This window comes from Dipodomys spectabilis, unplaced genomic scaffold (genome assembly GCF_019054845.1).
Source record: "Dipodomys spectabilis isolate Male_0828 unplaced genomic scaffold, ASM1905484v1 ptg000050l, whole genome shotgun sequence".
Lineage (NCBI taxonomy): Eukaryota > Metazoa > Chordata > Mammalia > Rodentia > Heteromyidae > Dipodomys > Dipodomys spectabilis.
The window spans coordinates 10,914,822-10,938,440 of NW_024870727.1; the positions used below are offsets into that span (position 1 = coordinate 10,914,822).

The 23,619-nt window shown below is 38.3% G+C and overlaps 1 protein-coding gene across 2 annotated transcripts in view; it reads right to left on the reverse strand.

The window, feature by feature from the left end:
- Positions 1-575: 575 nt before the first annotated feature.
- Positions 576-23,619, reverse strand: part of Serpini1 (serpin family I member 1) — a 70,583-nt gene continuing 47,539 nt past the window's right edge. For both annotated transcript variants that reach the window (XM_042678918.1, XM_042678919.1), the window contains exons 2-9: positions 22,635-22,902; positions 20,491-20,721; positions 18,147-18,341; positions 15,783-15,987; positions 11,184-11,281; positions 2,959-3,045; positions 1,117-1,206; positions 576-902 (exon numbers count right to left, since the gene is read on the reverse strand). In XM_042678918.1, the coding sequence (XP_042534852.1) occupies positions 826-902; positions 1,117-1,206; positions 2,959-3,045; positions 11,184-11,281; positions 15,783-15,987; positions 18,147-18,341; positions 20,491-20,721; positions 22,635-22,884 (1,233 nt within the window). In that variant the 5' untranslated portion in view covers positions 22,885-22,902 and the 3' untranslated portion in view covers positions 576-825. The remainder of the gene's footprint in view (positions 903-1,116; positions 1,207-2,958; positions 3,046-11,183; positions 11,282-15,782; positions 15,988-18,146; positions 18,342-20,490; positions 20,722-22,634; positions 22,903-23,619) is intronic.

The following is a 23,619-nucleotide window of genomic DNA, read 5'->3' on the forward strand; positions in this document are numbered from 1 at the left end:
TTAGGTGATTCATCTTTGTGTGAACATCTCAAGAGATACCTACACAAACCTAGGTAGTATCAGCCAATCACGTGATCTGGCCTCTAGCTGCAACTGAGACACCTGGTAAAAAGATGTGTTAGGTAGCTGCTGACATTACCTATACTGGTTGTTGCCAATGTTTCTGTAAGTAGAAGGAACCCAGTGTTCAATAATGCTACAGCTATAGCCCTGTTTTTTGTTTTTGTTTCTCTTTCTAACAAGTTTTGATGAATATTTCAGATAAATATTTGTTTCTTATACTATCTTCCATACTGATTCGTAAACAAATGATCACTAGAAGTTTCCTGCAGTACTTGCCTTCCCAGTGCATGTAATTGCTCATTGTTTGGAAGCGTATAATGCTCATTTACTTTGGTGCTTCAGTTCTGGAGGATTGTGAAGGATTTAAAATGCTCAGAGATACCACTTTCCAAATCTCATCTGATGGTATTTTCACATGACAATTCCCAATGAAATATCATTGGTTCCAAATGTCACCTAAAGTTATCTATATACTACCGCTATTTCTAAAATGGAAAATACCTGCTCACGTGTTCAATTGGTACTTTTATTTTACACAACAGCACAACACACACATGGACAGGAGCAAGACCATGTCTTTAATACTGATAACATTCCTTTGACAGATTGACTTATAATTCACATATATTTATTTCTATCTAGAGCTATTTGAAATATTACCTAAAGATATATAGTAAGACACCAATCCTAACTGTATATATATACCAGCTGTGGATGTAATGTGCTTTATTAATCTTTTCCTTGTTACTGAAATGAAGCCATTTACAGTTCCTCAAAATCATGTCCGCTTGTGTTCATTGTTTCCGGATGCATGACTCGGCCCATGAACAAGATCATACCTGTGTCAGTGAAGGAAAGAATTCAATATTTATTCTTCTCTTGCATGCAATAAGCAGACTTCCAAATATAAAACACATACTTCTGTTTTCTTTAAAAGAATCATTTGAACACTAAAGTTGATGGAATAAATGCTATGGCATAAGAAGTCATGTATGGAAGGAAGTTCCTTTGTGGCTTATCAAAAATAAGGTTCTGTTCCCATAACAGACTCACCAGTTCTCCTGTTCCTGATAAGGAAGAGAAATGGATGGTCTACGATCACTTGGGGATACAGCACAGCCATCCTGCTAATTGCAATCATTCCTGTGGTGCAGAGAGAAAGTAATTACATGTCTGTGGGTGTGCAGGGAACAGCGAGTCATTTCTCAACGCCGTCTCTATCTATCCTCTCAACGCAAAGGCAACCACCTACAGTAAACAAGATTTTAAAGGCTTAAAGAGAGGAGCATCATCAGAGTATTAACCTTCCTATTTGATGCTTTCTTTTAGTTTATTCTTATTTTTTATTAGCTTATGTGGGAGGATTTCATTGTTACATCTCCACACACATTTACACTGTATCCCAATCCATTTCACCCCCTCTAGTACTTGCCCTTGATTCTTCAAAAAAGACAAAACAAAACACATACATACACATACAAACATGTAGTTTCCTCCCCTCTGTTAAACAAAATTGTACACAGTTTATTCTGTTATAAAAGTTTAATCTTGGTCTAAGATAAATATTTGCACTTTTATCAAACCATCTTTACATTAAGAGATAAAAGAAAAAATCTTGCAAAATGAACTCTTTCTCTCTCTCTCTCTCTCTCTCTCTCTCTCTCTCTCTCGTTCTGGTATAATGGGGCTTCAGGGCCTGAGATATGTCCCTTAGGTTTTATTCCTTAAGGCTGGTACTCTATCACTTGGGATACAGATCCACAGCCAGGTTTTTTGATGTGTATTTGGAGTTAAAAAAATCTCCCAAGTTTTTTTTTGCCCAGGTTGGCTTCAAATCACAAAATCCTCAGATCTCAGTTTCTTTAGCAGCTAGGATTACAGGGTAAGCTACTGGTGCTCAGCACATTTTTGAGTCACTGTTTCTATTGTCTAGAAAGGGTATCTGTGCATAGCAAGGCTCCAGGATTGTAGGATGTGGCCAGGAAGACTGCAGTTAGAGAGGCCATCCAGCAGCGAGAGGTGTGATGTGCGTCCTCAGAGGGGATAGTGAATCCTTCTCAAATTCTGATACACTGGATGCAGTCTGCGTAGTTGTCAGAATAAAAACCCAGATTGAAGAGGTTTCATGATATCAGGGATTACTATATTTCTATTGCCCTCTGGAAATGCTATTGCCAATGGTAAAGTTAGAAATAAAATGTACAAATAAGCCAACATACCACTAAAAGGAGAAAACATCTACTAAAATGTGGCGCTAATTGTTGAACATGAGATTGAAGCAAATAAAAACAAATTTTTAGAAACTCACGATAATAAAATCATTTAACCAGAGAAGTCATAACTATCAGAATAAACCAGGGTATTTGTCCTGGTACCCTGGACATGGAATTGATATCAAGGAAAATAAACAAAATATATTGTTTTATTTCTACAATTCAGTTAAAAGTTTCAAAAATTATATACTATGCTCTTATTTAGGTGTATACTTTGTAACATTCAAAACATTTATACTGGCAAAATTAAGAACCAACTTCTGAAAGTAATTAGAGAGGAAGGAACAATGTCTAAGTGGCTAGTAGGCAGATATTTAAAATACTTAAGTGGACAACACAACAGGAGACTCCATTTTCCCAGAGAGGGTCCAAATTGTCCAGTCCCTCATTAAGGAAAAAATGAGAATGAAGTGAATTTTAAAAGGGAGCTGGCTTAAATATATACTTTTTATCCTATTAGGAAATTCTGGCAGTTCCAGCCCATTTTCTGGCCTTCTAGTTCACAAGCAGGGTTTGGTCTTGGTAGTGATTGATTACAGTCCTCCCTCCCCCACCCCCTGATTGTTTAAAAATTTAATCATAGAAGAGGTGAGAGAAGTTTGGAACATGATTTAGTACATACCTGATGCAGCCACCGCTTCAGAGCCTTCCTCATTAACCTCTAGGAAGGATTTGTGAATCACCTTGGAAAGAAACATGTCTTTGTTATCTGTAGAGAGAAAAAAATTAGGGCTAGGAAAATATCTGACCCTTTAAAAAAATCAAACAAGGATCATGACACTGACAAGATGCATCGTACTCACAAACTAGCATGTTCAGTGGAAACTCCCTAGTACAGCTGCATAAAGATACTACTACTACTACTACTACAACTCAATTATAAAATAACAAAATGAGTCTGAGAGATAGGAGAAATGCCAATATTGATATGGAAGACAAGAGATAATGCTAGATTTCATTTTATGATCGGAGAAGACCACTAAAGTTGGGTTTTTCTCATTTGCTCTCATTTTTAATCTTGTTCATTTTCCCTCTTGTTTTCAATGGTAGTTTTCCATTGTTTATTTCCTCTATTGCCAGAAAAAGCAGAAACTCTGATTTAAGTAAGGATTTCAAATTAGTCCATAACTCAAGATAAAAATACCTTACACATTGCTCTTTAATTTTGAAATTAAAAATACATAATGAAATCAGTAAAAATCCAGAAATAACTAAATTCATATTTTTTAAACTCATCTGTGATCATTGCAATAATGGAGAGGTCCTTGGCAAAGAAAAATATAATCGACTTGTAGCTTGTTTCAGAAATGAAGTTCCATTCTGTTCTAGCTTACTGGCTTATCTACAGATCACAAATGTGTTACCACTTGGTAGGAGGAAATAACACACTTTTAGTAAATTGCATATATATTTGTGGTTCTTTAAAAAAATTTAATGGACATTATGGCTAAACTATGTTCGCCTTGAGTTTATTTCTTGAAGTATTCACCTCCAAGACTTTGTGGTGCGGTTAAATAGATTTTTCTTTAAAAAATGAATGACAGGAATGTAAAACATGACCCACAATGTATTGTTGGGGGAGGGGAGGATGAATGGAGAGAGGATGCTGGAGAATGGCTATGGTCAAAATACTTGTGTGAAAATTGAACAATGAGTCTTTTTGCGATTGGTTTGGGAAGGGAGAGAAGAGAGAGATGGAAGGAGTGAATCTGCTCAAGGCACATTATATTTATTCATGGATGTGTCAAAATGAAACTCCCTTGGATGTCTAATTGATGCTAATAAATATATTAAAATAAGACAAGATGAATTTCTTAGTAACTTTCCTGGGTCATGAGATGCAGGGAGTTGCCCAAACATCATTCTATTTTGATAAAGATGTTTTGAATGGGATTAAATTTAAATTAGAGGAATTTGAATAAGGCAAACTGCCTTCATAGTGAATGGATTGGCTTCATTCATCAGTTGAAAGACCTAATGAGACAAAGACTTCCTTCAGGCAAAGAGGAATTCTACGGATAGACTACTCCATCTCAGCTGTCATTCTTCCCTGGGTCTCTGCTCTTCATGATCTCCTTTCTTTCTCTTTCTCTTCCTCCATCCCTCCCTCCCTTTCTCCCTCTCTCCCTCCCTTCCTCTCTTCCCTCCTTCTCCTTCCTTCCTCCCTTCCTTCCTTCCTTCCTTCCTTCCTTCCTTCCTTCCTTCCTTCCTTCCTTCCTTCCTTCCTTCCTTCCTTCCTGTCCTCTTTCTTTTTTTTATTTCACTGAGCAAATAATTATCAGTTCCTCTTCCACATCTGGTGTAGAGCAGGGTGCTACTGCTCTGTGTTAGGAGAATGTTGGCATGGTGGTAGTCATTGCCCCTTAGTATAAGCCATGGCTTCCTTTGGGGCACTGTTCCTAAACACAGCTAATTTAAATAATTTCCTCATTGCCCAAGGGCATGCTTCAAACATAAGTACAACACAAAGACCTTGTGTAAGTGTGTAACAGGATCTCAGACAGCAGAAAGGACTCTATGCTTTAGTTGTTACAGTAGTTTTCATTATGATCCCACCCAGGAAATTCAGAAAACATCCTGGAATTCCACCGCTTCAAAGTAACTTTCATTTGCTTCTCTGGAGAGTTTTTTTGGATAAAACCAGCAGATGACCAGGTATCTATTGTTCTGTTCGTGTGCTTATTCGTGTGCTGAGCAGCTACTATGTACCAGACCCTGTTATGCATGGGGTACGGCCTGGGGAACTAAAGACATCCCTCCTCACATGGGAAAGCTGTCATATACAAAAGAGCAATAAAAACATACTGTGTTGATGGGTGATTAGAACAAGGAAGAAGAGACTGGGGCAGAGTGTATCCTAGGAAAGGCGTGTCTGTAAAGAGTAAATGTGAAGCTGAGACTGACGTCCTAAAAATAGGGCCAGCCATGGAAGGCCCATGGGGCACCGTGGATGGAGAGAAAAGCTAAAAACCAGGCAAACACAAGGTGCCCTGCTCAAGAACCCCAAGGAGCCCGTGTGGCTAACGGTGTGGGAGGAGGGCAGGCAGGCTGAGCACAGCCAGGCCAGGCAGCACCCAGCCCGTACACCTGGCCTCACCCGCCCAGCATCTGCCCCTGGGACACCAACTGGTGGATGAGGACAGAGCCCCTCCCTCTTGCAGTCTCTCCCAGCTCCCTGATCAGTACAACAGCAGACCAATAGTCCACAGAAATGGTGCACCATGCTAGCCAACCAATGTGGGTGCCAAGTACTGCCAGATGCCAGAAGAAGGAAATGAAACCAGCCATGGGGGAGGATGGGTACCCCAGGAAGGTGACCATAAGGAGACCCGTGTCAATCAGAGAAGGTTATATCACACATAGCACTGGCTGTGCTAAGTGAGGAGAGCAGCAGAGAGGACTTTGGAAGGTCTAGTGTATAGAGGGGGGATATCCTTTTAAGAGCTTGGGCCGGGGAATTAGAACACCTAGGCTTTGTGGAGAAATCATGGGCCAAGGCTGTTTTGATTTTAGATGAGGAGGTAGCTGGAGGCAGGAAGAACAAGTCTGTGAGCAGTTGCAATGGTCCAGGGAAGAAAGTTGATTGGTGAAATTGGCATGGTGGCAATGGCTGAGGAATGAGCCCTCTGGCATCCAGGTGAAGGAGAAGGAGAGCAAACAAGGGCAGAACGGAGGAGCCAGGCTGCCATAAATCGACAGCCGGTGAGTCTGCCCCGAATATAGCTTTTGCTGTGTCTTTTCAATTCCTTTATTTTATTGGCTCCTTTATTAAAGCTAGTGCTTTATGTGGAAGGATTTAATACTCTCTTTGCCTTCCCCTTACACCTTTCTGGGGATTACTCATTAATCCAAATGCTGACAGTCCTTCATTTCCATTACAAAAATAGCCTTACTCAATAACAGGATCATTGCTGCTAGGAGGTGAGCATTTTAAACAGAGAGCCCCCGATGAAAAGGACTTTCTGCACTCCCTCTATTTTATGTCTACTGTATGCATCTTGACGGTGTTTTATGCTAATGGAGTCTAGAGTCAAAAGGACTGGATACCAAATGAGACGAATAATTAGCACAAATACTGATCATCTCATCTCCTCACGAGAGAAGCAGGGAATGATGTGGGAAGCCCCGAGAACACACATAAGGACCCCTCTTCATGAGGTGAAATTCTCTCAGGGGATAGTAGTCTCAAACAGAAGCAAAATATTCAAAAGGAATAAGATCTGGAGAACGTCATGAGGGATTATTTCTGGTGGGGGTAATCGTGGTGACAGGGTGAACCAGGGGGCCATTCTGAGCTCCTTTCAAGAAGTATTTCAGGAGGGAATGATTGCATCATGTCTGGGAGATGCAGAGATATGAAATGGAAACCCGGTATGCAGGATGGCTGGAACCCAATCCTGTCTGTTCAGAATCAGCCACCGTGAAGGCGGAAGGGAGCTGTGGCTTGGGAATAGTTGAGGCACACAATGATCTGATGGTAAGTTTTCCGTGATGAACCTCAGCAGGGATAGGTAAAAGGGATTAGATTGCAGATAGATGGGAACCATTTAGGAAACGATTGAAATAGTTCGGGAGAATAGTAATAAGACTCCGAAACAAGAGTGGATGTAAGAGGATAAAAAGTGAAAGAGTTTGACTGAAGAGGTCTTAGTAAGGGATTCTGAGCTATTGAGCACTTCTAGAAGCAAGACAAGGCGAAACAGGGCTGATGATTTGTTTCACCCCAATGCTAAATCACGTGTACTAGTTTTGAAGAGAAAGAAAACCTTCATTACATAGTTTAAGAATATGACAATATCATAATAGCACTGAATTTTTCTCTGGATACTTTCAAATTTACTAATTTATTCTACTATTAGTACACTTAAATTTTGTTTCCCAAATCTTAGTAATACATATACAAAGTAAGAGTCCTAGTGGTGCCCAGTGGGTCATGTGAAGAAATTTCCTCTCACCAAGCCTTCTGTCCTGTGTCCTACAGCCAACTATTGCAGTCACTTTAAAAATATTCTGTGTTTAAGAACCTACATACTCATGTATTTTCCCTTCTGTCTTTTGATTCAAGTTCTGCCAAGTATCTTTCAATGCTCCTCTCTTCTCTCCTTCTCCAATCCTCCTCCTCTCCCCCTCTTCCTCCTTCTCTTTTCCTCCTCCTTCTCCTCCTTTTCATCTTCATCTTCTTTAATGTTCCCCTCCTAGGGCTTGAACTCAGGGTCTAAGAACTGTCACTGAACTTTTTTGGCCCAAATCTGGTGTTCCACTTCTGACATTTTGGTGGTTAGTTGGAGATAAGTTTCATGGACTTTCCTGCCCTGGCTGGTTTCAAACCACAATTCTCAGATCTCAGCTTTCTGACTAGCTAAGACTAGAGGCACCTGGCTCTATTTCCTTTTGTAAAAAATTAAGTAATTTATTTGTCCACAGGGGGTTATAGTGTAATGTAGGTCGTGTGTTCCGAGTGCTACCTGTACAGAAGCATTCCTTCCAGCCTCCTCTCCATCCCGCCTGCTTTCTCCTCCAGACTCATTTCACATTCTCCTCTTTCTTTCTCACATATCCACACTGAATATTCTGGAAGTATTTGTCCCCAGTTCCCTTTTTCATTCATCTACTCCTTCCCACTCCCCACCTTTCAATCTCACTCAACTTCCTAATAGTCAGCTTGTTAAACTCTATTAATTGTTCAGAAGGTTTATTCCATGGAGATTCCCTCCTCTGTATACTATAATCAACTAAATCATATATAGAAGAACATGTCTCTATATATGTTCATATGAGAGGTTGCTTTTTGGGTCTAAGATCCACGTATGGGATAAAGCATTCATGCTTTGTGTCTCTGAGTGCCTGCCTTATTTTGCTCAAGCTATTTTCCAGATCCACCCATTTCTGTCATACTTCTTTTACTGTCAGGTTTCTCTTTTCCTTCACTGTTGACATTTGGGAATGGGACATTCTTGGTGGGAGGTTGACTGGTGCATTATAGATGTAGAGAGGTAACCTTGATCCCAACGATTGGGTACCAATAGCATTCCCCAGCTGTGACAACCAAAAAAGTCTCCAGGGGTTGCCATGTATTCCCTGGGAAGAAAGACATGGTAGGGGCAAAACTGCATTTGTCAAGAAGCACTATTCCACTGACACATTCCACCACCAGCCTTCTTTGTAATAAACCCAGCTGTTATATTTGTCTCTTCATAAATCCTTCATGTTCCTTCAGGTCAGGCATACTATTCTAATCATTTCCTAATTTTTCTGCCAGCTGTTTTTCTCACACAACTTGCCTCATCTGTGGGTAGACATGACCACAAGATTCTCACTGAATTCTCGGGAATACTTGCAAGGATTAGTACAAATCACAGGAAGTGTAGCCATCAAGGTTTTCATATAATTAGGAGAAGCAAAAATACTAGCCATGCAAGAAAATATCCAACCGTGTAAGACAGGGCATATGATGTCTAAATACATGATGCAGACATAAAATACGACTGAATTTAGCAAGTTATAGTTGTGGTAGCTGTTCTTGAATGAATGATTCATAAATTAATGATAGCCAAAGAGAGAGGTAAAAAGATGTGTTTGTAGGGGCAGCTGGCATGCAAAAAGCTAGGAACACGCAGGCCAAACTAATCATTCAAGAATCAAAGAATTCCCATCTGTCCAGCTTTCATGGTGAAAGTTAGAACTGGGTGGTTTAAGAATGTCTGATACTGTATTTCCAGATGGCATTTTAGGAGGTCAAATAGGTCAAGCAAGGGAATGTAGAGGTGGACCCAAAGAAACCTCTTTCCTTCTCTCCATCACTGTTATTCTCTGCTTAATATATGCTGTAGGCTCATTCTGTCCAAGGCCCTGGGCCAGTGACCAGGAATTCGGCCATGAACAGGACACAGTAGTATCTCATTTTCATACAGGTTTGATCAAACAAATCACTGCTTTGCAGGCAGAGTATATGAATCCTTGAGAAGATTCTCTGTTATTTACAAATCTCCAAACCATCTGTATTTATAATGTAAATTTATAGCCCATTATTTTAGCCCACAGCAAAGACAATTAAATCTTACCTTATAAATTTTCCAAATATGTCAGAAATCATAAGTTACACTGACCACAATAATTGATTTGCTATTGCATGTGACTCTCAGCAGGAATTATATTTAGGGCAAAATAACTGCCTGGATATTTAGGTGAATAACAAGGAATCACAGACCAAACTGAAAAGATAGTTATGTTAAAAAAAAACAAGTAAGATGTAATTTTCTTCTTGGAATTCAGCCAGTATGGCAAGATAGGCTATCCATTCCTAAGGAAGGAAGCATTACAACTTTAAATTATGCTCCAACTCAGCTTCAACTATGAATATATTTATTGATATGATATGACCTTTAGAATATCTACCAGTTCTACTCTCTTGACAGCACCAGAGAGGAGTTGGAGCCCTGGAAACTTGAATATGAGCTCTGAAAACATTTCCCCAGGGAAAATTCATTTCTCTTGGGTGGACAGGACCATTTATACAGTAGACATTTAGCAAAGCCCTATTAGTGCTGAGGACATAAGTTCTCCACACAAGGGCTAGAAGATGTAGAACCAAATGCATCAGTATCTACACATGGCTGGAAGCTGAGTGATATTTAGAAAACAACCTGCACTGTGCCGAATCTAGGAAGGCAAGGATTAAGAGTGCATTACAATTTTTTGGAAGTTGTGATTTTGCTCACTCTCTCTGCTCCATGCTCACATTTCATGCTCACGAGAGTACACATGCATATACACACATGTACATCTACATGCACATAAGCAACTTGAAAAGCAAGGGCACACTATCAAGTTGATTTTCTCTAGGCTACTAATTCAGGAGAGGAGAATGAATTCTCTCCAGTGACACTTGAATGGCTAAGGGAACTTTGATCATGCCAGTCATCTCTAGTTGGGGAATCAGGTTCCATAAAATTGCATATAAAGGTGTCTTACAGGTTGAGCTTCTTTTATCTTAATATGTATGTATGTATGTATGAATGTATGTATGTGTGTATATATATGTATATGCTTTGTCTTATTAGAAAACAGATGCTACTTTTTCTCTGTTTGGCAGAAATAATACTCATTGTATAAATTTACTAAGCCTCAAGTGGTTTTTCATCAGTGATAAATTGCTTGAGTGTTAACTACTTAAAAACATATCCAAAAGCATTTTACAAGTTTTAAGTGCTTTAGTGTTGCTAATATCTTATGCACTTTTTTCTCCAAAGAAATTAAGGTACGTGAGTCCAATAATTCAACTAGATTGGGGTTGAAGGCAGAAGCTAAAAATAAGTTACTCAATATCCCAATGTGCTGGTACACTTTGAAGCTACTTCTTAAAAACCTTTGTTTTGGTTGAAGATTGAAGAAAAGGTTTATCTCATCTCACTGGGTATTCTTTATTCTTTAAACAGAATCTTTGGTCTACTTCTCACAGCAGGGTACACTCATTTATCTTCTCTTGCTACTTTCTTTCCCATATGATTTATTATAGTAAGATATATTGAGATGTTCAATCAACACATTTATTGATTATGTACTCTACAAAGCATTATGTCCGATGGGATGGAGAATTCAAAGGCATTTAAGATAAGATTTTGGGAGAACATAAACTATCAAAAATAAAACATGGACCAGTTATTACAAACAATGTTATTATATCAGTGTTATTTATAACTTCGCTTGTTGAAGTTAAATATACTACTTGCTAGATTTATTTGGCAAATAATAACCAGATTCTTTCTCAGAACTCCAAGGCAAATGGAAACATTGTCATTTTTAAAGGCTTTTGTGGAAGTTTTTCCAGTGTTGGTATTTGTTTCTTACCAGACAGGCCTGTCAAATTTGCATTTTTGATGAAAATTTCAGTTACTCCAAGGGACTTCAAAATGTCTTTTAAATCAATTTCTTGTTCCACTGTGAACCTAGAAAACATATTTGGGGGGAGGGAGTGGAGCACTTAGTTATCACACTGTCATAACAGGGATAAGTGTTAAATATCATTTATTTAAAGACCTACTTTATAGAGGGTAAATTATGCTAAAACTGGCTTTGAACTGTAAGAAACATTTGGCTGTAATAAGAAAATATAAGCAAATGACAGGAGAGAATGACATTTAAATTCATAAGTTAAAAACATTTGATATTTAATTTAAAAACTTTACTATATACAACTTATAAATGACTCATCTTCAAAATCTTTTAACCCAGTTAAGTAATCTGCATGATTTTTCAAGGTGTCAGCAACTAATCATAAATTCTCCTAAGGTATTTAATTTTCTTTTTAGTATCTTGGCCAACTCTTGCTGCTCATTTATCTCCTGTCCAAACAGATCAATGATACAGAAGAGCCAAGTTCTGATGGCCAACTAATACATGAAGCATTTCAATTCCATAAAAATTAGCATATTAAAAATGCTCCTGAAGTTTATGGCTCTATTAACCCCTACAACATAAAGAATCCCTTCTTATGATTTCATCACAGAAAAACCAATTACCAATGAAAGTGCATTTGATATTACATCTTAAAAACTATAAGAATTTTGATTACAGTAGGGCTTTCTTTGACAATAATAATAGCTTTTCTTTCTTTTTTTGTTTTTGCTTTAATGGACTGTGAATTTTGATGCACAAGTGTCTGATGACTTTGTAAGAAAAACAAAACATTAAGCACAGTGTCCATCAATGAGAGCTTAACTTGATTAAAATGGTTTCCACCATAAGCCAGATTGGTAAATATGGAATGGAAGCCAAACCACTGAGCTCTACCACCCAACTTCTTAGTGGAAGATATGAAGCAATCGCGCCTGTGACAGAGAACACATTTTCAAACATTAGAGGCATGTAATACTTGAAAAAAGACTTGCATACCACTCCGAAGCACAAGTTTTCTTTTTTCTCAGACATTACTTCAAATATTTATCCTCAGTGTACATGATAAATGTAAGTTTTTAGGCAATAGATTGTGTCTTTAAATGAGCTCAGTCAAAATGCAGTAAAAGTTTCATTAGTGTTATTTCTGATGTCTTTAGAAGAACTAGAAGTAAATATGTGTTATAAGTACAAATCAAGCACAAAGAGAAAGGAACAAGGATATTGCTTTCAACATTTTCATGTATATAAACAAATAAGACTGAGAGATGCAATACAATTTTCAAAGAATAATAAAATTACTAGATTTAATAGTATATTTTACATTAAGTTGGATTGATTTAACTTTATTTTTTTAAACCAAAGTAACCATTGATTGTGAAATAAATTGTTCTATGGTATGTCTCAAAGGAAAATTCTTAGGAAAATATATAATGTCTCAGAATATATTTGAAAGCATACATGCTATTATGTGTATGTGAATTTATTAAGGTCTTTTTGATGGAAAAGTACCTCAAATACCCTATAGGCCCTATAAATCTTTAGGATGACTTTAAAAGCTCTGTGTATATTATAATCTAGTAGAAGTGAAAGTAAAAGTATGTACAGGCAGGACAGGGATGTGGTGAAATAATGATAGAAATGCAAATATGAATGTTCAGAATAGTATCTTTACATGAACAAAACTAAATATCCTGTTAAAAGCAAATAGATGAGTTAACCTGGAATCCAGGTTATGATTATGATAACGCACAAGTATTTGAAATCAGTCAATGAGTTAAAAAGGGAAACTAAATTTATCTCATTGAGTTATTTAGCCTCCCACTTTGCAGTAGCCATCAGAGAGACAGAAAGACAGAGAGAGAGAGAGAGAGAGAGAGAGAGAGGAGAGTTCATTAAACTCCTAGGAAGACAGAGACATAGTAATTAGCTGTGCCTAGTTTAGTAACAGGCATTAATATAAGGAAGCAAGCTAAACTATTTCATAATTGAAGAGTATCTCTGAGAAAATGAAAATTTAATTTTCTTCCGCTGTAATGTTCAATTTCTTGGTGGACTGGACCCAGAGGCCACATTTTTCTAGTGAACATGGATGAATGAGAATACATGATACTTCTTCAGTATTCATTTAGAAGGCTGCTAAAATACTCCAAAGCCACTTTACGGGAGCATAGAATTGAAGCTCTTGGAGAGGTAGCTGTTGGCTTATGGAATTCAACAAGGGATGCATTAACATTGTATTGAGTTTCAAAAGGAATCTCCTACAAAATGTAAAAAAAAATACAAAGTTAAGGGCTGGGATGTAGCTCAGTGGCAAAGCGCTTGCCTAGTAAGTGCAACATCCTGGGTCCAATCCCCAGTAGCAAAAAAGAAAAGACAAAGAAACATACAGTTAGAAAAACACAGAGTTCAGTATAAAAGATCAAAAAGAAGCCGGGCATGGTGACTCATGCTGATAATCCTAGCTACTCAGGAGGCTGAGATCTGAGGATTAAGGCTTCAAGCAAGCCTGGGAAGAAAAGTCCCTGAGACTTTTATCTCTAATAAATCACTCAGAAAACTGGAAGTGGTGCTGTGGCCCAAGTGGTAGAGCACTAGCCTTGAGTTGAAGAGCTGAGGGACAGCGCCCAGGCCCAGAGTTCAAGCCCTATGACCAACAGAAAAAAAAAATCACAAAGAAGAGGATGAAAATGGACTAAATGGTTTGCAAAGGTGTGATCTGACTTAGATAGTAATTTAAATTCAATATTAATTAAATCCAATATTTATAGTGTGTCAGCTCTATGACACACTATTTGCATATTAAGTATATAAAAATCAATTTCTATATTTTACAAATTGACTTAATTTATTAGCTATTCATTGACTACTTCTTGAGAATACACTTACAGTGGAATCTTTCTGTATAAATGTACTATCATGGAATGCCATGGCAGCTAACTATCCTAGTGTTGGGTTGTGATTACCATAATTTCTATAAGCAGACTAAGAAATACTTGTTATGCATGATGTATGGTTGTTGTGAATACATAACATGACATAAGTTTCAAGCCAAAATACCTAAGGTTCCATAAAGATCTCCTTAATTAACATAAGCAAACTGTCGGGTAAGCTTGGGAAAACCTCAGCATCTACATGATAGAACTGCTAAATAACAATTCCTAAAATTAGAATACATAAAAAGGAGTTAATGAGTTTTTAATAATTCAGTGTTCCTATTAATCCTTTATTACCTTTCAATACTCACGCAACTAATCATATTTGAGCTCTTCTTGCTTTAGAATGAGTGTTGGAATATATACACAGATTAATCTTGTTTCCTAGCCTAAATGTATGCATTATGTTTATGAATATGGATGTGTTAGCTGATGTGTAGCTTTGCTGCCAGGCATGCCCCCTATGGCGGAGGAGAAGAGAGGCTTTAGCCTGGAAAAACTCACAGAAGGAAAGCAAGCTCATAAAAGGTACTGTGGGATGGGATAGTAATGGCGAGGAGGGGCAGCGAGGAGGTAACAGTGACATCATCTGCTCATCAGACCATTTGCAAAAGGCGGGCAAGAAGACCTAATGGGAGAGCTGACCACAGGGCCAAGAAACCCACATCTGGCAAAGGAGTGTGAGGAGGGAGGCTTTAGGAAATAGCGATGGAGACGCGGAGGCATGCAGAGGATGCCGCGTGTGGCCTGACTAGAAGGAAACGTGTAGAGCAGGTTACAAAACGTTGATGGGCAGAGGTAGGGCTGAGGAAGTGAATGGTAGTTGGGATAGTAAAGCCCTTGCCTAGCTTTTATTCTCTCAGTCACAAGACTGATTTTCCTTCTTGTCACTTATTTTTAGTTATTTATGTGTTATCATTATTATAATTAGTTATTTATTATATCTTTAAAGAAGCACTGAGCATCCTGATTTGCTTAGAGTTCTTCCTGTGATGCCAGAGATGGTTTTCTATCCAGCTATCTTCAACTTCAGTAATAAAACAGAAAAAAACGAGCAATGTGAATGCTATTTAGAGGATTTCTTGCTGAAACAAGGCTAAGAATAATCGAATCCTATCCAAACTCTACATGTAGGTTTAGATATATAATACTGAGTGCATTCATGAGTAACATGTACCCCAGGGCAGGACCACATATGTATGAAGGAATTCTCAGAAGGAAGCGAAGGAAGGAAGGAGGAAGAGAATGAGTCGGACTATGCATTCAACATGCAAAATCAGTGGCAGCTACTCAGAATATGGTATCAAGCGGATCACAGGGGTCAGATTGGGCAGTAGGTCAGCAAGCCTGGAGTATGCCTATAATCCCAAGCAGAAGCAAAATGGTTGAAGATGTGGTTCAAGCACAGTGGTAGAATGCTTGCCTAGCAAATGTGAGACCCTGAGATCAAGCCCTAGTCCCCCACAGACATCACACACACACACACACACACACACACACACACACACACACACACACACACACACACACACACCATGCCAAGAGATTTTCTGAGACAGATCTTCCTTGATAACCCTCCTTTTGTGCTATGGGAGGGAATCTCCTAGGAGATTCTCACCTGGGCAGGTAGACTTCCACTTTTTGCTTCTTCACAGAGTTTGCCCATTCTTCAATCAGCTGTGCTTTGACCAAGGGCTCGAGAGCAGCCAGTGGAACTTCCTGTCTGGACAGCACCAGCATCATACTCAGATCATCATTTTCATATGGAATTTCTAGGACTTGATAGATGCCACCAGCTTCATTGGAGCCGTCACTAAATTCCCCTGAAAAGGAGAGCACCATAAAAAAGACCCAAGTTAAAGGTTTTTTTAAATGTTTAAATGTGTTATTCATTTTATTGAAATAATATAAAGAAAACATGGAATTCAAACATGTGAAAAAGAAGTTTGTTATGAAATGAGCTCTGAGTCAGGTGCTGGTAGCTCAAGCCTCTAGTGCTAGCTACTCAGTATGCTAAGATCTGAAGATTGAGGTTCAAAGCTGGCTTGGGCAGGAAAGTCCATGAGACCCTTATCTCCAAGAAATCACAGAAATAGCCAGAAGTGGTGCTGTGGCCCAAGTGGTAGAGTGCTAGCCTTGAGCAAAAGGCTCTTATGCCCAGAGTTCAAGCCCCAGAACCATAAAAAAGAAAGAAAGTAAAGAAAAAAAAAGGATAGAAAGAAAGCAAGACAGAAAGGAAAGAAAGAAAGAAAATGAACACTAGAATGAAAGGAGATTCCTCATTTCTGCACATTTTTATTGTATTTGAGGATCTCCAGAATTAGTTCTCATTTGTCATGACATGTTCTGGAGATGTATGTATGTATGTATGTCTATGAGTATTTATTTATTGTTTTTTTATGGTCCTGGGGCTTGAACTCAGGGCCTGGGCACTGTCCCTAAGCCTCTTTATGCTCAAAGCTAATGCTCTGAATGCTACAACACCACTTCTGCCTTTTTTGAGTGGTTAATAGGAGATAAGAGTCTTGTGGGGCGTTTTCTGCCTCGGCTGGCTTCAAACCATGATCCTCAGATCTCCGCTAGTATTATTAGTGTGAGCCACAGGTGCCTGGTTGAGACATTTTTTTATTTTTAAATGAGATAATTCAGTCCATTTAAAGCACATCATCTGGAATGCTGAAAATTCTAGTCCTGGCTCTGAGTTGGGTGTAAATCACACTGACTAATAGCGACCTGACTTCTGGCAAGGCAGCAGTGAACATCATGACACCTGATACTCTAATATCACGGGTTTCAAGGCCAGTGTTGCACAGCTAAAATAAAATCTCAGCATCCTCCAGTATTTGTCCAGAGTATTTGTGATGATTAAGATCTCAAACTAAGTGATTAGATCAGTGAGGTAATTTGCTTTGTGTTCTTTGTGAACTTAGCCAAATACATATATATGTAGATATATATATATATATATATATATATATATATGCTTTTATGGATATTTCCTAAAACAGATTTTTTAAATATTACAGTAAATAACCATTTTTCCATATTTACACTTACAATATTTTGAGTGCTAACTTAAGCAGTATGATTATCATCTCTTCATATTCTTTTAGTGTGTGTATGCAGGTCCTGGGACTTGAACTCAGAACTGTCCTTGAATTTTTGTGCTCAAGGCTAGCACTCTACCACTTGAGCCACAGCTCTACTTCTGGCTTTTTTGGGTGCTTAATTGGAGGAAAGAGTCTCACAGACTTTCCTCCCTGGGCTGGCTTCAAACCACCATCTATAGATCTCAGCCTCCTGAGTAGCTAGGATTACAGGTGTAAGCCACCGATGCCTGACTTATGGTATTCTTTTAAAAGAGCTATTAGTTCTAACACACACTTGGCTTACAATTACATTTATGATTACAACTTGCAAAACTGTTATAACTCCATTTAGAGGTGTGTCTCAACTGGTAGAAAACCAGCCTTGAGCAAGAAGCCAACCAAGAGTTCCAGGCACTGAGTTCAAGCCCTAGAACAAGCACCAAAAAGGAAAAGTAATAATAATATAGAAATATCAAGTGTTGTGTAAGAAGAATGCTCGTAATTTTCTAATTCAAAAAGTCATAAGGAGTCCTCATCTAATCTAGTGTTTGGTGTCCCACATAGGTAAAAGTCACTGCAAAGCCAATGATTTTATAAAGTAAAATCATAGTTAAAATTTATTGTTTTTGTACAATGTGAGATATTTTAGGTGAATCAAGCCACGCGGCAGGTGTGATTGGCTGTATAAAATTAAAGAAGTGCCTTGGAAAACTGTCGGTGGCTATAAAATTCCCTCAGCATCTAATTGCAGGCATTTGAAATATCATCAAGAATATTGAATTGCTGTCTGCATCATATTGACAAGGATGTGAGTAATGAGGATTTCTGACGATTTTGTAAAGATCTGTTAGCATGCCACAAGAAGAATGACCTAGAAGTCAAAGGGTCCATACCATAATAGAATTCTCCTTGTTGATACATCATGGGGATGTGCACTTCACTCTCATCATCTTTAGTGAAGGAAAAAGTTCTGGTATTTTCAGGCCGAAATTGTGACTTCCAGTTCCCTTTGAAATAAACAGCGTTGATGAGGGCCAGATGAGTGATAGAGTCAAAGTCTCTGGGGGATACCAGATCTTTCAACAGATCTATTTAAGGGGAAAAAAATGAACAGACGAAAAGTTACATTAAATTAAAAAGTGAAAGGGCGGACTTAAAGATCATCAGTCTACCATCAAAGAGTGTATAAATGACAATGATGAATTTTAGTGATAATAAAACATTTATTTTGAAAAATAAAAGCTACAGAGAGAAACACACACACACACACACACACACACACACACACACACACACACATACAGAGAAAGGAAGAGGGAGAGAATCAGCAATTAAGAGCATTTAAAACAAGAGTATTACCATTCTGACACACAAGTACAGATCACATACATTAGAATCTTGGACTTCTCCACTTTCTCTTGGCAACTATCACACATTGCAACTAACAAAACGCTCTTAACACAGACTAAGCAGTCAACAAAGTTCATTTTCACGCTGCACATGTCATCCAATCCAAATTCCTCTCCCAGCCCCTCCATAGTGCCTTCTGTCAATCTACAACTGCCTTTGACTAGATGAAAACAAATGAGTGAAAGCCAGTTTAACTCATTATGCATTGTTTTCCATCTTATGAAAGTTTCCCTTTCAGATCCACTCAGAAAGATTTCAGATCTTCCCTTTTTGCTAAATGTGTCTAAAAGACTTGGAATATGAATAGATTTTAATTATTCAATACATTTAAATTAGACTATTAAACCGGGGCGCCAGTGGCTCACGCCTTTAATCCTAGCTACTCAAGAGGCTGAGATCTGAGGATCTCAGCCCAGGCAGGAAAGTCCATGAGACCCTTATCTCCAATAAACCACTAGAAAACTGAAAGTGGTGCTGTGGCTCAAGCCGTAGAGCGCTCACCTTGAGCTGAAGAGCTGAGGGACAGTGCCCAAGCCCAGAATTCAAGCCCCATGACCGAGAAAAAAAATAGAATATTATTCTTGATTTATTTTTTAAATGCCAAAAAACACTAAAACTAGATTTTGTCATCATACAATTTAGTCTCATAATTGAAACATATAGGACCAAAATTTGCTCAGTTTTCTCATTTTAGTAGTCACCTGAGGTAGAAAATGGCTCAGTGTCATGTGACATACAGAATATCTGGTATCTGATTAGCTGATTGTACTAACATTATTTTGGAAGTCTTGACATTTAATGACAAGTATATTAATGTAATTTCAAAATGCCTCAGTTTTTAGATTCTGATTTCAATTGTTTTGTTGGTAAAACTAGAAAATAAAATGATAAAATATAAGTCTCAATTACATTTAAAATATGAATTAGAAATTAAATTGATAATACACGCCTCCAATTCTAATTCTTTTCTACTCACTTGCCCTTAAAATGGGCAGCTCTTATTAAAAAAATGAAACATTCAATTTTTTTTAGTTTTTATCCAACTAATTTGGTTGTAAAGCCAATAAATACCTTTAAACTCTAATTTTTATTTCTTTTTCTCTCTTCATCTATTGTAGCCATGGTATTAAAAGAGTCACTAATTGGGGCTAGAAATTTGGCTCAGTGGTAGAGTGTTTGCCTAGCATGTATGAGGCCTGGGTTTGGCTAGGAACCACATACACAAGAAAGAAATAAAGTTAATAAAAAAAGAGTCACTAATTGTCATTCTAAATAATAACTAATTTTTAAATAGCTGAAAACTCCATATACTAGTTAATATGATGAAACACAGAAAACCCATTGATCAGAAAGTATAGATTTCAGATGATCAGAGCCAAAATTCTGTACATTCCAACAGATAAATCTTTCTTCAAGGCTCATTCAAAAACAATATTTCTAAAATGGACCTTAATATGAAAGTCATCACCAGACACTCAGTTCAAGACTATGGACCCTTCAAATGCAAAAGAACCGAGTGAACTGTTCCAAAAGTAAGAGTTGTTTAATTGGAGATAAGAGTCTCATGGATTTTCTTGCCTGAGCTGGCTTTGAACTGTGATCCTCAGATCTCAGGCTCCTGAGTAGCTAAGATTACAGGTGTGAGCCAGCACCTGGCTAAAGTGGCATTGTGGCTCAAAGAAGTGGAGCACTAGCCTTGAGCTGAAGAGCTCAGGGACAGCGCCCAGGCCCAGAGCCCAGAGTTCAAGCCCCATGACCAACCAAAATAATAATAATAAAAAAGGAAGAGACGGTTGAAACCAAGACATTAGAGTAAGAAAGACATACTATTTGTGTTATTCTCCACCCACTTATTGATGGTGTTGGCCACAGCTACATTTTGGCTAAAGTCCACATGAGTTACTTCTGCATTAAAGTATTTTTTCAGCATTTGTAAAAAGTCTTCATTAACATGGAACCCGTTTTGCACAAAGAGGGAATTGGCAATTTTCATCACATATTGACTGTCTTCAGCAGTTACCATGTTAGAAAAATCCTTCAGGAAAGAAAATTCTTCACCTGAAAGAAAGGACAAGTTTATTATTGAAACAAACATGGTGGAAGATCTACAAAGAGTACAGAGCATCAAAACTAAGCAAGGAACAAGAGGAAGATGGGCCCAAGGGAGCATGCGTGGCTGCCTAGTTATTACCTGACACCATAAGGAGACTCCGGTGCTTGTATTGTTTCAATTGGCTCAAATGAACGTTTGCAGCTTAATACTATCAACAGATACTCTTTCCTTCCTTCCTTCCTTCCTTCCTTCCTTCCTTCCTTCCTTCCTTCCTTCCTTCCTTCCTTCCTTCCTTCCTTCCTTCCTTCCTTCCTCCCTTCCTTCCTCCCTTCCTTCATTTTCTTCCTTTCTTTCTCTTTCTCTTTCTCTTTCCCTTCCTTTCTCTTTCTCTTCCCTCCCTTCTTCCCTCCCTCCCTCCCTCCCTCCCTTCCTTCTTTCCTTCCATTTTTTTTCTCTGCTAAGAATCAAACCCTGGGCTTAGAACTGTACTACTGAGCCATATCCCCAGAAATAACTACTTTTTTTATTGTCAGTTGTGGGGATTGAACTCAGGGCCTGGGCACTGTTGTTGAGCTTTTTTTGCTCAAGGCTAGTACTCTATCAATTTGAGCCTCAACTCTGCTTCTGTCTTTCTGGTGATTAATTGGAGATAAGAGTCTCATGGACTTTCCTACTTGGGCTGGCTTAGTGATCCTCAGATCTCAGCCTTCTGAGTAGCTAGGATTACAGATGTAAGCTACCAGTGCTGGGCTACTACTTTTGATTTTGTTATTATCTTGGAAGAATTTACAAAATACTTTTTTGAATTGTTTTAAAGTACTCAGGTTATTTTCAGAAGAGTCATAGTATTATATTTTGTAACTATCAAGAATTTAGTTGAATTGCCTAATTTAAAATTTAACTGCTCCTTTAAATTTTACTCATATTAGACATTTTCAATCTTTAAAAGATTTACAATAGTATAATTTATAACTACAAAATCCATTAGAAATGATTGTAGATCCTAACTTTCTGATAAATCAATTCATATGCAGATTAGACACATCAAATAGAAACCTTACACCATGTTAAAATAAGTATAAAGTACTTTGTGAACAGAAATTTAACCCCAACACATATCATTTTTATAATAGGACATTTAAAAAATTCTTAGATGTCATTTAAACAATGAGGATGCAGTTGATTTTTAAGCAAAATGTCTGATTTTTAGAGAGCCATGTTACCTTTCTTCAAAGGTAATGATTATGAAACAGTTATTATAGTCATTACATTTGTGGTTCTCTGTTTTATATGATAATTTACTACAGGCCCTTCTTTCTAGATTTGAAACCTCAGAATCAATTTCGTAATTCTTTATCAGAATGCGGTTTGTTTAAACAGGTACATATCTAAATTTATAGAGGTTAAACATATATATCCATGTACCTATAGATAAATATATAGATAGATATAGATATAGATAATAGATGCTGTGTGCTGGCCCTGGAGTTTGAACTAAGGGCCTGGACACTGTCCCTGTGCTTTTTTTCTCTAGGCTAGCATTCTACCTCTTGAGCCACAGCTCCACTTCCAGCATTTTGGTAGTTAATTGGAGATAAGAGTCTCAGAGATTTTACTGTCCAGGCTGGCTTCAAAACAAGGACCCTCAAAACTCAGCCTCCTGAGTAGTTAAGATCAAAGGCACAAGCCACTGGCACACAGCCTTAACAACAATAATTTTTAAATGATATCTTTTCCTTCAATTCCCTCAGCCATGGTTGGAGTCAGGAACTGACACTTCTTTCCTAACCCTTCTCTCAGCTTTATCATCCCATACTTTATCCTCCTCTAACTGCTGCCTCTGGTGTATGACAATCTAACTTAAATCAAATTCAAGTCAGGTAGGTCATCTGGAGACGTGAAAGCCAAGAACACTTGCCCTCTTTCAGGCTGTCGTAGCCCATGGAGTGGCGGATTTCCTTCAGAGTAGACCCACGAGCCCCGAGTTCCATCATTCCCATGGCAAGAGCAATGCTTAGCGGAGAGAAGAGAATGTTTTCTTCCTCCCCTGAGGCTCGAAGGTGGTGGTACAGATGCACCGGCAACTCAGCAATGGGGTCATCAGGAAAAGCGGCTTCCGTGGCCAGACTTTGCAAAAGCAGCAAAGAGAACAGTCCAAGCAAAGCCATTCTGTGATCGTCTCAAGCCTAGAAAACAGCAATTTACATAGCACTTATTCTCCCAGAGAAATAAAACGAAAAAGTGAAAACATGAAATAATTACTTCTTGGCAAAGTTGTAAGGCAAACAAAATATTTAAAAACATATATGAAATTACTATAACAACCCCTTCTCCTAGGATATTCCTTTCTTCTTCCCTCCCTCCCTCCTTCCCTTCCTTCCTTCCTTCCTTCGTTCCTTCCTTGCTTTCCTCCCTTCTTCCTTTCTGCCTCTCTTTCTTCCTTTCTGCCTCCTCTTTCCTTCTTTCTTTCTTTCTCTCCTTCCTTCCGTCTTTCTTTCTTTCTCTCTCCTTTTGTACTGGGAATTTCCTTCCTTCCTTCCCTCCTTCCTTCCTTGCTTGCTTTCCTCTCTCCCTCCTTCCTTTCTGCCTCCCTTTCTTCCTTTCTGCCTCCTCTTTCCTTCCTTCCTTCCTTCCTTCCTCCCTCCCTCCCTCTCTCCCTCCCTCCCTCCTCCCTCTTTTCTTTCTTTCTTTCTTTCTTTCTTTCTTTCTTTCTTTCTTTCTTTCTTTCTTTCTTTCTTTCTTTCTTTCTTTCTCCTTTTGTACTGGGATTTTCCTTTCTTCCTTCTTTCCTTCCTTCCTTTCTCTCTCTCTCCCTCTGTTCCTTTACTTCTTCCTTCCTTCCTCTCTTCCCCCTCCTTTTGTACTGAGAATTAAAGCCAAGGTCATGTTTGTGCTAAGTACAA